The sequence below is a fragment of the Schistocerca piceifrons genome, chromosome X (genome assembly GCF_021461385.2).
Source record: "Schistocerca piceifrons isolate TAMUIC-IGC-003096 chromosome X, iqSchPice1.1, whole genome shotgun sequence".
NCBI lineage: Eukaryota > Metazoa > Arthropoda > Insecta > Orthoptera > Acrididae > Schistocerca > Schistocerca piceifrons.
In genome coordinates, this window is record NC_060149.1 from 337032317 (window position 1) to 337050887 (window position 18571).

The 18571-nt window shown below is 38.8% G+C and overlaps 1 protein-coding gene across 5 annotated transcripts in view; it reads left to right on the plus strand.

The window, feature by feature from the left end:
* The window catches only part of LOC124723141 (plasma membrane calcium-transporting ATPase 3), a 720425-nt gene that overhangs the window by 616971 nt on the left and 84883 nt on the right, over positions 1–18571 (plus strand). For all 5 annotated transcript variants that reach the window (XM_047248331.1, XM_047248333.1, XM_047248330.1 and 2 more), the window contains 4 exons: positions 6146–6314; positions 7018–7212; positions 10480–10706; positions 14666–14801. In XM_047248331.1, coding sequence (XP_047104287.1) covers positions 6158–6314; positions 7018–7212; positions 10480–10706; positions 14666–14801 — 715 coding nt within the window. In that variant the 5' untranslated portion in view covers positions 6146–6157. The remainder of the gene's footprint in view (positions 1–6145; positions 6315–7017; positions 7213–10479; positions 10707–14665; positions 14802–18571) is intronic.

The following is an 18571-nucleotide window of genomic DNA, read 5'->3' on the forward strand; positions in this document are numbered from 1 at the left end:
AATTGGTCAGAAACTGTCCGATAAGCTTGTAAGGGTATTGCAAGGTATGTTGTGCTGAGAAATTGCCAAGAAAAAAAATCCAATACGTTGCGCCATTTGCGAGTTAATTTTCTTTGAAGTTGGCCAATCAGGCCGTTGCGCACGAAAATTCAACCGGCCTGAGATACAATTAGTGTCTGTTGTTGCCCCCCCCCCCCCCCCCCGCCACCACCAAAGTGTAGATGATAGCACACGAGACGGCTCCGATTCGATCCTTACTACCGTCACATGTCAAATTTTTGTATCGCTTTCTTGTTTGGTCTTAATTCTTCTGGAGACAGCGTCTCTGGCGGCCGGTTAAGTTTGCACGCACAGTGGGGTGACTAAGTTCAATGCTTATCAACTCATGAACGGCGCAACGTATCGAAGTTTTCAATAAGTTACTTCTCAGCGAAGCCTACCATGAAACATCCTTTCAGGCTTTCCAGACTATTTCTGACCACACTGTATAATCATAAAGCATTTTCTGCTAACTCTGCCCTAGTACTTCTCACTATACATCCCTAATGAAATGTAAACTGTACAGAACAGTCGGAAGTCTACTTACCATCAATGTCTCCTCATGTTCAAAGTATCACGGAAATTAAAGTGTGTGACAGTAGTTTGAAGATGTAATAAATGTGCTAATGTGTTAAAATGAAGGTTAGCGTCATTCAACGAAATTAAATTACTAGTGAAAATTATCGTTTTACCCAACTGCACCTCAGTTATTCGGTAGTTAGAGCGGTAAACCGTCGAATTTTATAAGACGATGTCTTGTTTCTGGAAACATCCTGCAGACTGCAATATGCTTTCTTACAGGCGTGCTTGTCATGCAAGGTTCGCAGAAGAGCTTCTGTGAAGTTTGGAACGTAGGGGACGAGGTACTGGCAGAATTGAAGCTGTGAGGACGGGTCGTGAGTTGTGCTTGGGTAGCTCAGATGGTAAAGCACTTGCCTGCGAAAGGCAAAGGTCCCGAGTTCGAGTCTCGGTCCGGCACACAGTTTTAATCAGCCAGGAAGTTTCTATGTCCATAGACCGCTGGTTCGAATCTAACCGGAAAGAACCTTGTAACTTATTTGTAAAACGGCTCGACAATCCTCATATATGAAAACCAAATCACAGTTAGAAAACTTCACCACACCGATCAGAAACAGAATATTGTTTTTTCCTTGCTGTTTACATGCGCTTACATTTGCAATCGCTGTTCACACAAGTCACGTTAAAAAAGATATTTTCTAGTTAACTTGACCACACACTTTTTACTTTATTAGAAACAATGTTTTTATCTTAGTACGGTCTACATAGTACTTCTTGGTTAAACTTGTGCAGTTTCATCATCTTACATAAGATGAAGTAAGTCTGTTTCAGACGCTAACGTTAGTTTACACTCACAAACATCACAGCCCTTACACGTTCGTGTCACCTGCATGTTGTACACGCTTTACACCTCTCCGTATAACATCATCTTCCTACACCTTGTGTGCTGTAGGCGTATGGTGATACCTTCACTACAAGCAATGCTTTCCAAGAAAGTGAATTGTTTGTTCGCAAAGTAAAGGTATTTGTCCGTTTCTCAGACGGAGACTAATGTGAAGTTACATATAATACATCCCACAATCGAAACCACTGCTACAATCAGTTCTCGCTAATGCTATTTTCGTATTTAGTGTGAAACTTTTAAAAACACTTAGGCTTTCCAGGATTCGAACATCTGCCCTCTTCAACGGCAGACGAATGCGATATCCGATGCGGCACGGAACGCCTGGCGGAGGCAGTATCTCTGCCGAGTGCCTTCTACACGGGAAATCAGTACTAAGTTTTGCCAAGAAAATTTTGCGCTTTAGGTCGTTGCTCATGTCTAATAGTCGACAATCAAGTTATAATATAGTGACCCATTTGCAAAATTTCTACAATTCCTTAGTTTTGAGCGAGCTTAATGATGTCGCAGGGGCAGGGAAAAGAGTGTTCGTCGTTGCGCAGCCGCTCTAAATGGGTGAAGGATAAACGCATCATCTTCCACAAGGCTTACACTATCAGCGTTCACAAAATTCCCTTCTATTGTTACTTAAAAGCTGTAATTGCGTTTTCCATCACTAAATAGCTAAACTGTTTCTAGTAGAAGTCTGTAAAAATCTCATAACCTCGACTAACGCTCCTGTAGTAAAAGTATAGCTTTGTCTTAATATACTCCTATCCTGTGAAGTCACGAGAGCATCAGCCAGTAACAGAACGTTTTCGATCAGGCCACCGAATTAAAAGTTACAGTATTTTGTCAGAATATTGACCGTAAATGCTATTTAAATGTTATAATAAATCATAATAACAATTATCTGAACCGTATTTTCAACATAATAAAACAGCCAATTGAAGTACCACTCCTAAGAAACGGTGTAACTTTCATGTAGCAACCATGTACGTCGTACATCACAACTTCGGTCTCAAAAAGGATTGTTTGATTGAGAATGCTGTTTATGCATTTATCCACCAACTACACTGTGCCGATCATAATACCGTTAAATTTTGTGGAATGAATGGCGCTGCCGGCCTGGGTGGACGAGCGGTTCTAGGCGCTACAGTCTGGAACCGCGCGACCGCTACGGTCGCAGGTTCGAATACTGCCTCGGGCATGGATGTGTGTGATCTCCTTAGGGTAGTTAGGTTTAAGTAGTTCTAAGTTCTAGGGGGCTGATGACCTCAGAAGTTAAGTCCCATAGTGCTTAGAACCATTTTTTGAATGGCGTTACAAACAGTTGGTGCTCAGTAAAATCTGAAAATGGAAAGTACAGATAATTTCACTGAATGACAAAATCACTGACGGATTTTGCAGGTGACTATTTGGTTGGATCGTTTGAGAAATCGTCTGGCAATTTATTTATGATCATCAAAGAATTAAGTGCTTGTCTGCAAATGGTATGTTCATTTCCCTTCTGTAGAACAAATTCACTATCAGTGATTAATGTAGGATATAAACACGAGTCAACGAACGGTACCAAGTGGTTAGGCGTACACACAAATGAAAGTGGTAAATGTGGACGGGAAGAAACACAGTATTGAGCTTCTCAAATAGCAAAGTTAGTTAAATTCTAAATAATTGCTAGATTCTGAAAACAAACATTTGAATCTACATTTATTCAGTAGTTAAATCTGGCTTAGTTTTTCTGGCGACCAAGGAGAATGTGTGCTCATGCTACCATAATTTTACCAGCATTACAATTGAGAATTTCAGTTCATCCACAAATTTGATAGGATGGTGTTTCGGAGGAAATGTTCCCTCATAAAGCTAACTTCATTTTATATATTGTCACGTAAATAGTGCTTAGTGTCAACATTGCTACAAATAGTTAAGTGACTGGATTGTAGGAAAACGTTGGTATTACTGTGTGCGTTACCATTACGTTTTTCACGTGTTCAAAGTTCGGCAATGTTTCGAAGAGACTGTTTCGGTTTGATAGCTTGCTGAGCTTCGTTAGATCTCATCGCTTCTGGATTGTGATTACTACTTTACCAGTATAGATATGTGAGTGAAAATTGATGTAAATGCGAGTAATTTTAAAAGTTGGAGAATTTTCCCAGCTTTGTGGCCAGGAGAAACTTACTCTCTGAAAAAACTACCGAATTTAAATACTGTGCAAAATATATTAATACAAGAAACAGTTTGTGGACATATAAAAGTGATACTTATAAAAATATGATTAGATATTTGACTTCACATTGCCTGCTATTTCGGAGGAAACCCGCGTGGACCAAAATAGGAGTTAAGGACATAAACCACCGAAGTACCAAAATAAACATGAATCTTCAGCTGTGCATGTCTAGAACGCACTTTTTTTCTATATTGGTCAACGTAACTGCGCAGTTGATTAGTGCATATAGCAAAAAAGTTATTGTGTATAACAATAAGTTAGGCATAATAGATACGTGTGAAATATTTTAATAAATTTTATTCGTTTCTGTGGTTCTTTCTACTAATCCTAAAGGGGTCATGATGAACTGAATCAATCATCAAATCCACATGTTTCCATAGGAATTCGTGATACAGTGTGCGACGATCTTCGATGAGATAATGAAGTGTTCGCCACGATCTTGCCCTATCTGATGACGTCGGTGCAGAAAGATGTTATTTTTACTTTGGAAAGAGTTTTTTTATTCGCAAGAAATTTTATGAAGTAGGAAAGACTTTCGGCCTTCGCGAAAGAGGTGTAATGATGGAGATAAGTCTTCAGTTAGCGGTTGATTGACAAATTCGCATCACCAAAAGACAGAAGGGCAAAACTCCCGTATAAGTGTAGTTGTTACATAATTTGCCTTTTTCTGCACTACACTAAAGTTTCAAGAGGAAGACAGTTCATGATTTAACGGTATTATTTGTGTGTGCTTCTCATGTTTTTGTAACTGCATAATATTTGGTTCACTTGACTTTCTAGGAGGAATACTGCTTTCGTGTCACCTGAATTTTTATTGGCTGCTTGCGGGTCTGCTTGATATGAGTAATGAGCTCTGTATACTCGCTTTAAGCTCGCCATCGGGTCCTGTTCCTGTGTCATATCCGTACTCACCATATCTGTAGCCCGGAGGCTTCGGCAGGCTCCGCCGCTGCCCATTCATCTGAGAAGTCTCCACTTGAAGTCTCTTGCCGGCTACAAGTGGTGTATACCAGCCGGGAAAGAAGAGCGAGTGCACGAGTTCGAAATATAACTCCTAGGACTGCATACGCAACCGTTGGGCATGACGATAATTATATGCCAGCAGTGAATGTTGTACTCTAAAATGACTGTTTCGCAGTGAATATTGTTCTGTTCTTACGGATAGGCAATGTTTAGAAGACTTACTATTTAATCTGTATTCGGACAACGTCTAACAATTACGTTGACATGCACACATTTTAGACATGTTTCGAAGTCAGTGACGACTGGACGCGAGGATGAAGGGTAATCTCTAAACGATGAGCAATTATTTTGATAAATTTACCGACGTATTTGAAAAAATTAAGGAAATAAACGGTAAGCCATACATCTTGCTATTAGTCTACAAATGTGAGTTACTATGACCAGAATAATACACCAAGAGCGCCATTTGATCGCAGGGACATAAGTGGCTTTGTTGTGTGTCCTGTTTTCGTCTGACAGAGCACTCGTTGGCTCATGGTGGAGGTAGAATAAACAAGAATACAATCATTTTGTTTGCATTGGACGAACTTCTTATATATCTGAAGAATGGGCTATAGCATTGAACATTTTTCCAGACTTCATTCCTCCTCGTCAGGACCATATTTGCTATTCAATACACTATATCACTTGATTTTCTACTTCGTTAGAGGCAGTGTGCCAGGATGCCTCTAAGTACTGACGTGAGGGCGACGCCTACGTATCTGATGTATGAAACCCTCAACACAAGATTCGTACTAGCGCCATTTGTAATTGCTAGTGACTACGTATTTGATTTATCGCCGTGAACTGTCATCCTATTCGAACATTGTGCTTTCTTGTTGTTAGTTGTCTGACATGAGTTTCTACGTGTGATATTAGCCACATCTTTTCGAAAAGGCGTATTCTGAAGTACCATTTTTTGGACCACACGTTAGGAAGTGAGGTGCCGAGACAAAAAAAGTAATTCCCTGCTGAACTATATTGCAAAATGCGGTGCATAACCAAACTTCAAGTAACATGGGCCGCCACTGCGATAAATCAGCTGTAATGTGTATGCAGAGGAATAAATTTCATCTACTTCAGCCCCATATGCAGCAGGGTTAGTCGAATTACCATCACTTCTGTTTCTTCCTCTGGATTATTTTGGAGGTAAGCTGTTCCCCTGTATTGTGTCGTTGGGCGTACATCTAAAGCTGTCTGCCACTTAAAAATAGTAGTATCGCGTACATTGTCCACTGATTATTCACACACTTGCCATTAGTCCATTCGTGACGCACTCACTGCACGGTGGCGGGCCAATATTTCAGATGGCGCCGTTTCAGAAACTGACGAATTAGGGTGGTTAAGAACTGACGGGTGCAGAGTGTGTGGCGTGATTGTTGGAGATAGTATTATCAAATCTTAACTTCACTTCTGGTCTAACAATGTACTGCTGGGTTCGGTGAGTTAGACTGACTGTACTGCATGGTATTTTTCAGACGCAAACGAAGATGGCTACTATCGACGGGCGGCCGGCGCAGTACGGCATCACGCTGAAGCAGCTGCGTGACCTGATGGAGCTGCGTGGCCGTGAGGGCATTGGCAAGGTCAACGAGCTCGGCGGGGTTCAAGAAATCTGCAGGAAGCTCTACACCTCTCCCAGCGAAGGTCACTTTACTCTAACCACATATATACTTCCTTAATAATGCCAGTGTTACTGGGTTGCAGGACATTCTCTCTCTCTCTCTCTCTCTCTCTCTCTCTCTCTCTCTCTCTCTCTCTGCCGCCCCTCCCCCCACCCCTCCTACCTGCTACCTGTACCTCTGCTTACCCACGCCTACGCACCGTCCATATAGAGGGATTGCTGGGTAGTTGACTGCACTAAAGAAAACAGAAAAGAATAGTAGTAACATCAATATTATTTATAGTTAAGACGTGGGTAATACAGAACACTTGAAGGGACATAGTTCTGAAGAAATTTAAAGCGTTTTTACACAATCCCTGATTGGTAATACATTCAGTTATGTTTACTACTCATTTTTGAGTGATTATTCTGCAAGACTAAAGTTTCCCAAGAACAGCGTACCATACCATATAGGCTATGCACTTTCGTATAGTAAACACATGGTACTGTTTGTGTTACTTCAGCCTATAATGTTGAGACAAAATATTTACTCCCTAAATTCTACCGCTTTGTTTCTAATCTGTGTTACATCTGTCCAGCTTTCCTTTTCATTAAAAACTTAAAGTTTCTGCTGGTCATAGGAATTGTCACAATACTGCTAATGAATAGGGGAAGCTGTTTGTTTCGTTTCTTTGCAAATAATTTAAACTACTTCAGTCATGTTACTGATTAGTTATTGTTTTACAGGTCTCAGTGGATCAAAGGTAGACATTGAACACAGGCGAGAAACATTTGGTTCAAATGTGATACCGCCAAAACCACCTAAAACGTTTCTGCAGCTTGTTTGGGAAGCTCTTCAAGATGTTACTCTTATCATTTTGGAGGTTGCTGCTTTGGTATCACTTGGTCTTTCTTTTTATCAACCATCAGATGAAGGAGCTGGTAAGTGAATTTTCTGTAACTCTTAACACATGAAGCAGTTAACAGCTCCACAATGCATGCTTTCACATAGTTAATACCATGATGCCATTTTCTTTGTTACCCGTATCTGTCCCCATTCTCTGTTAAGGTAACTTGCCAATGAACGGCTGGAAAAACAGTAAGAATTTCCATGAAGTTTAAGGGTCTAACCACATAATGTGAACCCTGAATACAATGAAATTTTAGGACAATGAAAGTGTTTAAAGGATGAAAATTTTGGTGTAAGAATAATCAGAATAGCTTTGATATAAACTTAATTATATCAACATTTATGCCAGTCAGTAATTTAGAATTTTTCCTGCCAGTCTATGTTTGAAGTCTATAGACTTATCAACTACTTTTCTTAGATGCTTAAAACTTTGTGCACAAATTTATGACATTGTTATCTAAAAAGTAGACTAAAATCAAGTGATTTCAATTAATAGTTTTTATACTATAATACATAAATTAGACAGTCGAAATTACCTTAATTTTTTATAATTAATAAGGGTATATTTTTCCTCCTGGTGATTCTAAGCTGGTGTTTGTTATCTACTTCTCTCCAAATGATAGCCTGAAATATCCCAAAAAATTTCAGACCTCTAGCTCAAATAGTTTTTTTCCTTGCGTATAAAATAAACATCAGAAAATTTGTTTCTTGGGAAATTCAGTTTAAAGTACATTTCATATGTTACTCACCTCTGTTGTTCTGAAAACCCTCCAGTTGCCTAATATTCTTGGTTTGTGTGTTCCTCATCTTCTATCTTCCTTTTCTTGCTCCTCTTTGCTATTCTGGCCTCTGTAGTTGCCTCAAGAAGCCATTTTTTGCCTTTGGCAACTCTCAAGGAATCAATTATCATCTGTGCTTGTCATATTGAAACTAGGAGCTAGTCCCAACAACTGTAAAACATCACATCTGCTAAATGTTTAATCATTAAACCAAAATAACTGCATCTAATACACCTAATCTCATGGTATTGAAACCAACAAACACAGTTTCAGGCAGGCGTTCCCATATCACATGGTTGAAACATTATCATTTTTTGTCTTTCCATGTAAGCACTGTGACATCAGTTTAGTGTCACTTAGGTCCCTGTATGTGGGCTTAATTGCTTCCAATACCTCAAATGGCAGGGGGTGATGGTGTTCATAAGTCTCACCATTTTCTGTTACTTTTTTGCATCCATGCCAGGTGTCTACACCACTGTCACAGAGAGCATGCTGTGGATGGTCATCCGTAGAAGCCTTATGGAAAAAGGGTAGCCCATACTGCTTTCTTCATGGCCTAAATATTGTCTCGATCCCTTTTTATGGCTAAACAATAATAGAGCTGCAGTTTGTCCACCTCTTCCTCTTTTGGACATGACCAACACACTCTAAATTTTCAATTTTACAGTTCTTCCATAAGGCATATCTCTTCAAAGTGGTAAAATAATAATGACACCATTTGACATCTGACCACAGTGGAAACACGGTTGTTGCTGTGTACCGATATATATTTAAATTTGTTTATAAAGATGTTCCCGATGTCTGAATTGATTCATTTAACTACCATTTTGTTCACAAAACTCTAAATATTGATTTAAGACAGGATAAAAAATTGAATTTTTGAATCAGATTCACTAGCAGTTGACCTTAATATTTCCTGTATGGAATGTCCTCAGTTGCTGGTAGTATCTTTCCTTTCCAATCTATAGTACCATTTTCTTAACAAATAACTCTGTTGTACATATAATAGGGGAGAGAGAACTAATGTTCAGAAAAACATTTCACATTATAGCACTTCAGTCTCTCCCCAAACTTCATTCCACAGTAGCAGATGTGCATTTGTTTTGAACATTTGTTCTGCCTTTTGTTCGTTTTGCAACATATGCCACTACTTGTTTTGTATAGAGTGAAAGGACTTAATGCCAACGTACTTTCTAAATCTTTTTCTGTGTTGTTCTTACTGTGCATACATGTTGCTACCCATTATTTGAGATACTTTGTTAATGTCTACAATTGATTCTTGTTTACAATAAACCTCGTGGGCACTGACATACAATGCAGTCTCTGCTTTTCAAATTGCACAAATTATGCCTCAGTTCATGCCTTCAGTGCATTTTTTTGCTGAATTGTTTGTGAGCAGTGAAATCCTACTGTGCAGTTACTTCCTATAGCACTCAGTTTTCCTTTTCAGCCAAGTGAAATATTTTTAAAATTAAAAAACAATGATTAAGATAAAACATTTGGTGCTACCATTTCTTACTCATTTAGCTTAAAGTGTGATGGTTAATTGGTCAGATTATTTCAGTATCCATGAAATTCACGTAAACTGAAGCTCCATTGTTTATATATAATTATAATAGAGGGAAACATTCCACGCAGGAAAAATATATCTAAAAACAAAGATGATGTGACTTACCAAATGAAAGTGCTGGCAGGTCGACATACACACAAAATTCAAGCTTTCGCAACAAACTGTTACCTCATCAGGAAAGAGGGAAGGAGAGGGAAAGACAAAAGGATGTGGGTTTTAAGGGAGAGGGTAAGGAGTCATTCCAATCCCGGGAGCGGAAAGACTTACCTTAGGGGGAAAAAAGGACGGGTATACACTCGCGCGCGTGTGCGCGCGCGCACACACACACACACACACACACACACACACACACACACACACACACACACACACACACACACATATATATATATATATATCCATCCACACATATACAGACACAAGCAGAGATCTTGTCTTGTGTCTTGTCTTGTGTCTGTGTGTGTGTGGATGGATGTGTGTGTGTGTGTGTGTGTGTGTGTGTGTGTGTGTACCCGTCCTTTTTTCCCCCCTAAGGTAAGTCTTTCCGCTCCCGGGATTGGAATGACTCCTTACCCTCTCCCTTAAAACCCACATCCTTTCGTCTTTCCCTCTCCTTCCCTCTTTCCTGATGAGGCAACAGTTTGTTGCGAAAGCTTGAATTTTGTGTGTATGTTTGTGTTGTGTGTCTGTCGACCTGCCAGCACTTTCATTTTTTGTGTGTGTGTGTGTGTGTGTGTGTGTGTGTGTGTGTGTGTGTGTGTGTGTGTGTGTGTGTGTGTGTAAACATAGATTCCTTCTCCCCAATAGTCTGACTGTACATAATTCCATGTAAACTTATTTCTTATTTTTTTCTTGTTAAACAATTCTTTCATGCTTTAAGGCACACTTCTCATTGGGTAAAGGTCACCATTTTGAATTAATATTGCTAATTAATGGTATTAATGTTACAGCACATTTTGATGAAGATGAAGCAAAACATGGCTGGATAGAGGGTTTGGCCATTCTCATCTCTGTAATAGTAGTGGTGATTGTGACAGCATTCAATGATTACACAAAAGAAAGACAGTTTCGGGGTCTACAAAGTAGAATTGAAGGTGAACACACATTTTCTGTGATAAGAGGTGGTGAAGTTAAGCAAATTTCTGTTGGTGATATAGTTGTAGGCGACATATGCCAGGTATGCTATGTAATTGATTTATTAGTTGTTGAGAAGACTTTTTTCATATTACCTAGCTTTTTAAGCCTTAACATTACTTAATGTAAATCTGGATAAAATACTAGAACAAAAATATTACCCAAAGTTGTAACTTTTAGGTAGACCTAATCTGTTGTAATGAAGATTTGGAAGCAAATTTACCTGAGACATGAAAGATACTTCATTAAAAATTTTAGTTAAAAGCTAAGTACAGATGTGCCTATCTTGTTGACATTATATTAAAAAGGATTTACAGCTACTTGTTGAGGAAACACAACCAACTTTTTATACTTGCAACTATAGTGGTGGTGCTGCTGCTGCTGCTCCTCCTCCTCCTCCTCCTCCTCCTCCTCCTGCTGCTGCTGCTGCTGCTGCTGCTGCTGCTGCTGCCAATCCACTCAGTTTAAATCCACCTGCTTGTCATTTGTGTTTGTTGCTCCGTTTTTCGTGAACTGCTGTAAATTGTTCACTTTCTTGTTTGCTGCTATCCCATATTGAATGTAAGACTTCTTATAACATCTGTATCGTAATGAATGGGATATAAAATATTTGGGATGCCAGGTTAGATGTAAGAGGGGGAACTGACAGCCTTGATTTTGTCAGGATAAATAAATCAGTTAATAAAAATAGGAAAACTTCAGTGTTGGACCCACTGTAAAAAGTACAGTAGTAATCAACACAGTGGTTAGAACCTCTGTCCTCCACCAGTTATGGTGGAGGACATGAATATGAACCATCAGTTTAATGTGAATTGTGAGTGAAGCTGTAGTACAGTATTTTTTTTCTTTTACGAAGAGGTCAAAATAAAAATTTCAGCATCCACTGGTGCACTAGAAATTTTTAATAGTATGATGTGCTCAAAACAGTTAACAAAACTCTTTATTATTAGACAGCACATCGTTGCAATGTTGTCTCCTATTGAGGACTGCACCTGTAACTGTAATGGCCATTGTTGTCTTCCCAAGGCTAAAATTCTTCTCATTTACTGGAGAAGAAAAGTTTCTTTAAGCAGTGTGTCATAATAATCCAATCTTGATTAATGATAACTTGGTTTTTTATTAATTGCATGTAAAAAAATATTTTAATGATGACTCACATGAACAGCCAAGCGCATTATCATCCCACTTCCAATTTTTGGGGAGGTGAGACTGCACTGCATCAAATCCGTCTCATAGATTAACGGTGAGGGCTGCTGAGCCACACAGCCTGAATGCGGTTTGTAGGTGGTTTCCCATATCCGATATGGTACATACCAGGCTGCTTCCCACGTCTCATCTCAACTGTTCATGTAAGCAGATCCTGGATGGACTTCAGGCGAGGTGGGGACATGAAAAAAATGCCCAATTATCTGAAACTGTTGTAGATTACTGTTTAATTAAAAACCGTTTATGGTACTTTTCATTACAAGTAATTAGATTTAGGACATGTAGGGCTAATGGAAAAATCGAAAACTGTATCATTTTTAGGCTGAGTTATGAGGACCTGCGTTGCCTAAGCACTGGTCCCGGTGGTGGTGGTGGTGGTGGGGGTGGTGAGGGGGCGGGGTGTGGCAGGCGGCAGGGAAATGATACACCACCTGCACTCATATCCCACTCAAAAGTGTGTAAACTTGAACATGAGATTTGCTGTAGACATGTACAGGTAGAATGATTGTGTCTGGAAGGTCATCTAGCCCCCCAATAGTCACTCACTAACATTGACAAAATGTATGTATATAGTGATGCTGACCTCATATAGTAACAAGAAAAGGCAAGAAAGAAAAATAAATTGAATAATGGATCTTCTTTATACAAAACTATGTTGTCTTATCATCACCTGGAACATAGTCATTCACACTAGCACTCTGGAAGCAATGCAGTTTCACTTTTTCTCTGGGAGTCATGAGCCCTGTGGGAGGGGAAGTGATAGATTGCACAGTTTAAGATGTGTTGTCCACTGCATCATGCAGCACACAGTGGACCAAAGTTGATACTGTCAGTGATAGTGGTGTCAAAATTTAAAGATAGCTGTTGCAATTCAATTTGTAGTAAGTAAACATGATAGTGCCAACTTGGAGACACACAAACCCAAGGAAAAATGTCAGGAATACTAATGCAGTATGTTTCATGAAGAATGATAACTGTGAACATAATTATAAATAATTAAACTTTCTGCAAATGAAAAAATGCAATGATTTATATGTAACCACAAAGTTAATGAGTAAGCTAATCATTGGTCTTGCGATGCAGTGATGAAGTGCTATGCAAAAGTGAGAAACAAATATACAGTGGAAAAAGATGAAATTGGTGCAGAATAGTTTCCTGTTTGTCCAGTAATTATCTGTTTGCTTTTCCGTGCGTAAGATCCTCAATGCTCGAAGGACAGTTTTCTTCCACTTTCAAGATACAGTCATTAATAAAGTAGTCTTTCGAAAATTAGTTCAAATTGACACCACTCTCGAAAGAAATTTTATAACTGATGCTCAAAGGAAAGTGTGTTCCCAGATTATCTACTTCCTGCAAGTATTGGGATATCTTAACAAAATTAGTCAGTCACCAAAGCTTACCAAACTAAAATTGCAACTGCTGTGAAACTGTTCCATGCTATAGTCATATTACAAAAATTACCTATTATTACTGTAAATTAAGTGGTATCTTTCTTTCTTTGATAGACGGGTTTTGTCTTTTACTCACCATTAAAGTGTTTTTCATAGTGTCCTGTGTGACTCATGGCGTAATCTCACTGCAAATCGAATTTTTTGGTATGTTGTTGTATTTGCTAGATGTTTCACACAACCACATAACCACATATTGTAAATGGATTCAGATCCTTGCATATCACATTAAAAACAATTACCATTGAAGGTCTGCTATTGGAGCAACTTGATTTTTCTGCCATCTCATAGTGCGCTTGTAACTGGGACTCCCTAGACTTCCTGTTACTCTAATCCATCACTCTGTGTGCATTGGACTGCTCTGTACTCCCAATCGGCTACACCGAACGGCCTGATGTAAGATGAGTTTTGTCATTGTTGTGCCAGTGAGTACGTGCTATTGTATGTGCTAAAAGTGATGATTATTAAAACTCTTGCACTTCATTTCTTCTTTTTTTTTTCTTTGAGACATTTTCTAACACTTCACATTATTAAACGGTGCAGTTATTACATCCCACATTCGTAATTCACATGTGTGTATCATGTTAATATCAGTTTCAGAGTAAACAGCATATATTCCACTGATCATTCCACATTACTGGTGAAAAATATCTCTCTCTCTCTCTCTCTCTCTCTCTCTCTCTCTCTCTCTCTCTCTCTCTCACACACACACACACACACACACACACACACACACACACACACACACACACACACCGTTATTAATGTTCATATAAAACAGTGACCTAAAAACAAAAATTGATACTACTGTAACAGACATGGTGTGTTCTCTACAGAATTGTAGGGTTTCCATGGTTTTTGTGTGGATACTAAATCAGAATAACGATACTGTCTGTTCACTGCCTGTCTCATCTGTTCTCATCATATGGTTTAATGTTCTGGAGGGTTTTCTTTAAGGCAAACAAAGTTTAATTCAATTTGATTTATGCTTTATTGACGCAAGGACTCATTTGAAACACATCAGTAACAGCAGACTATTCCCTCTTCTACAAAATTCTCTTTTTCTATTCATTCTTTGATCCTGTTGGGCATATGGATAAACTGTTATGAATTATCAGGACATTTCTTATACCAACATAATCTGTGTGTGAGACCAAAAAAATTGTCATTTAAATGTTAAAATAAACTGGAACACAACCTAAAATTAAAGTCAGAGAGCAGTTTCCAACCCAGAATGTAGTGTGTTCGAGAAAATTAACATGAGCCACCAGTGGTGGCATATGTCTTGTCAATTACATTTGATAGTTGCAGTTGAAACCAACAATTTTAAAAATGTTTAAATTTACAGGTGAAATATGGGGATCTCCTTCCAGCAGATGGTATTCTTATACAGAGCAATGACCTTAAGATCGATGAATCTTCGTTAACGGGAGAATCAGATCATGTGAAAAAGGGCGAGTCATTTGATCCCATGGTATTATCAGGTGAGACATGAACAGTATACTTTGAATGGTGGTGAAACAGTAATAAAATACTTCTTCTTAAAGGAAAATATAAGTTGTGTTCTTGGTGCTAATTGGAAATGGAGGTGCTGTATTTGTTGCAGTAGAGAAACTCGTATACCGAAAGACAAATGGAATATGCATGAAAGATCATTCGGGCAATACCTAGTATTGAAGGTGGACAAAAGCATAGAATTGTCAACCTATCGACCATCAGAATTACCTCAGAGGTGTACAGAAAGTTTTAGAGAGAACTTCAGTTAGTTAATACACACACTCCCCAATCATGCCTTTATTGTAGGTTGAAACTTCTAATGTCCAACAGTTCATACGGATAGTTTTTTTAAATTGTAGTTGTGACAATATATCCTGGGAAATACATGGTGTAGAACTCTGCTTCCGCTATTTGCTAATAGGTGACGACAAAGATAAGTAGCAGTCAAAAGAAACAGATCGCAGACATCAGGCAGTTAGCTTGGACCTCAGTCAACAAAACCTCATTCACATTAGTCAGTTTGTTTCTGCATCATAAAGTTGTTTGTGATTGAAAATGTCAGTTTACGAGCCTAATTCTCATCATTTGCGGGAGGTATTACTGTTTTGTTTCAGTATGAAGAAAACAGTGGTTGAGTCTCATCAAATGCTCTCAAGTATGTATGGTAAGGATGAAGGATGCTATTAGTGAAAGAACATGTCATGAGTGGTTTCAGCACTTCTAGAACAGTGATTTTAACGTCGTAAACCGGTATACTGGTGGAAGAGAGAATGTTTTCGAAGATGCAGAATTGGAGACATTGTTGAGTGAAGACTCATGTCAGACTCAAGAAGAATTGGCATGATCAGTAGGAGTGACACAGCAAGCCATTTCAAAACATCTCAAGGCCATGAGTGTGATTCAGAAAGAAGGAACTTGGGTCCCATGTGAGCTGAAACCAAGAGACGTTTAATGGCGTTTGTGTGTTTGTGAATAGTTGCTTCAGAAGCAAAAACGGAAGGGATTTCTGCATCGCATTGTGACCGGGGACGAAAAATGGGTTCATTATGATAACCCTAAATGCAAAAAATCATGGGGATATCCCCACCATGCTTCAATGTCGACTGCCAAACTGAATATTTATGGCTCCAAGATCACGCTCTGCATTTGGTGATACCAGCTCGGTGTCGTGTACTATGAGGTGTTAAAACCAAGTGAAACAATCACAATTGCTCATTATCAAATACAGTTAATGTGTTTGAGTAGAGCATGAAAAGACAAACGGCCACAATACAGCGAGAGGCATGCTAAAGTGATGTTGCTGCACTACATCGCTCTATCCCACATTGCAAAAGAGGTCAACACATACTTGGAAATGTTAAAATGGGAAATCCTACCCTACCCTCCATATTCTTCAGACATTGCTCACTCTATCACCTGTTTAGACCAATGGCGCATGACCTGGCTGACCAACACTTACGATCTCATGCAGAAGTCACAAATTGGATCGATTCATGGATCGCTTCAAAAGATCAACAATTTTTTCGATGCAGGATTTGTACACTGCCCAAAAGATGGGAGAAAGTAGTGGCCAGCGATGGAAAATACTTTGAATGATACATGTGTAACCAGTTTGTTTCATTAAAGCATCAAATGTTGGGGAAAAAATGGCGGAAGCAAAGTTGTACACCTTGTAGTACTAATTGTCTTTCCTGAAACACTATTTACAACTGAAGTACTTTGACTCCAGTGCTTAAAACAGAATAAAAATTGTTACCAAATACAGGTTTGTTCATTTTGCTACCCATGAAGGTTATTTATCAGTAAAACTTTGCTTCTGGCTACAATCAATGTTTCTAAGTTAACAACTTTAATAAATACAGAAGCAAAAGTTGTTGAAGAAACAGTACTTTGTAATTGACAATCATGACAAACTGACTCATAAGTTAGAAATGTGGTACTACTAAGTGAAAATATAACCATTGAGTGAAACAATATATATTAAACCATGCCGTATTTTTAGTCTTAATTTCCCAAATTGAAGTTGTTGTTGTCTTACGTTCTTAAGTAATAAGTCAGCTACACTTTCAGTGCGTGGCACAACACACACCTCTGAATTTTGAAATCATTCAGGTTTTGTTTTAGCTATTTGAGATAGGGTACTTCACTTAGAACAAATAATTTAGAGTCCCAGCCATGACTGAAACACGTTAATCTAGTGGCAACAGATCGAACCAATCTCTTAGAGGGTTTATATTTAGAAACATGGCTCATTGACAATGAGGCAGTAGGAGCAACAATAATTACTAAAGTAAAAGGACAACTAGGACAACTAGAACAAGTAGAAAGAGTATGTTGAGCAAACTAGACAAAGATGCAGTAATGCTGTATCTCAATAAGGAACAGTGAACATTCAGATTGGGCAAGTGCATGTAGAGGATATGTGGCTCTTGTTCAAAAGGGATTCTCCATGGTACACAGTATTGGTAAAGAAACTTACAGAACAGTAGTAAGTACTGCACAAAAGTTATGAAGCAAAGTGTACAACTTTAGATTGGTGCTGAAAGAAATGTCTCCAATCATCAAAAGGGGCAACGCATGAGGCCTTAATTCACTACTTTAGCTGATTGCTATCGGATATCTTGGTAAACCCAAATAAATTATGGTCATCTGTTAAAGCTGTCAGTGGCACCAGAGTTGATTTGAAGATGCATGGGTGACAAAGGAATAGAAATTAGGGTTAGTAAAGCAAAAACAGATATGCTGTACTCATTTTTGATGGCAGTCCTTTGCAAAGTAGGAGCTGGGAGTACTGCCCCAGTGCAATCTGCACATCACTGTAAAATGAATGACAGCTACCATAGAGTTAGTAGCATTAAGGAACTTTAAGTTTATGAAGGTTCCTCCCATTTTGAAGTGTGTTTATTTATGTTTACTGAAACTTGGCAGATAGCTGAAATCAATTTGCTGCCATAAGCAGTGCTGCATAGTAAGAAGGCACTGAGTAGGAAGCTTGTTCCCATGGAGGCAGTGGTAATGTCTGGATCAAATGGCACAGTGGTGAATCAAGAGTGTGGAGAGAGGAACTCGAGCATTAAGATCGAATCTTGTGTGAAAGTAAATACATAGGGAACCACAAGTGTTGTATGAAAATCCTACGTGCCGATCAACTGAGATAATCCATGAAAGGGACTGCTTAACCAGCACAGTCTCTAGTGGGAAGGCTCGACCAATATGCTACACATCACCTACACCACCTTCTACGTAATCACAGTTGAACTGAGAAACTTCTATGGATGTTTAGTACCACGAGGGGATTTTGCAAGTTGCTGTCAGGTTCTGTACAGAATATTCAGTTGACTTAGCCTTTCGTAATCCTATTTACTGCAGATCCTAAAAAAAAAAGAGAGAAGTGGCTACATGGCTACAGGTTAGAATTGTGTAGACCTATGTACAAGAAGGGTAGCAGAAGTGATCCACAAAGCTACTGTCCAGTATTTTTTGAGGTCCATCAGTTACAGATACTCAGAATGTATTCAGATCTCAAATATAATGAGCTGTCTCAAACAGAATGTCCACCATGATGCTAACCAGCATGGATTCTGAAAATATTGGTCATAGCAAACCCAATTTCCCCTTTCTGATGTGACATACTGAAAGGCATGGTTTAATGCAATCAGATGGGTGCAGTATTTCTTGATTTCCGTAAAGCATTGTACTTAGTACCACAGTAACATTTATTAGTGAAAGCACAATCATATGGAGTGCTAAATAAAAT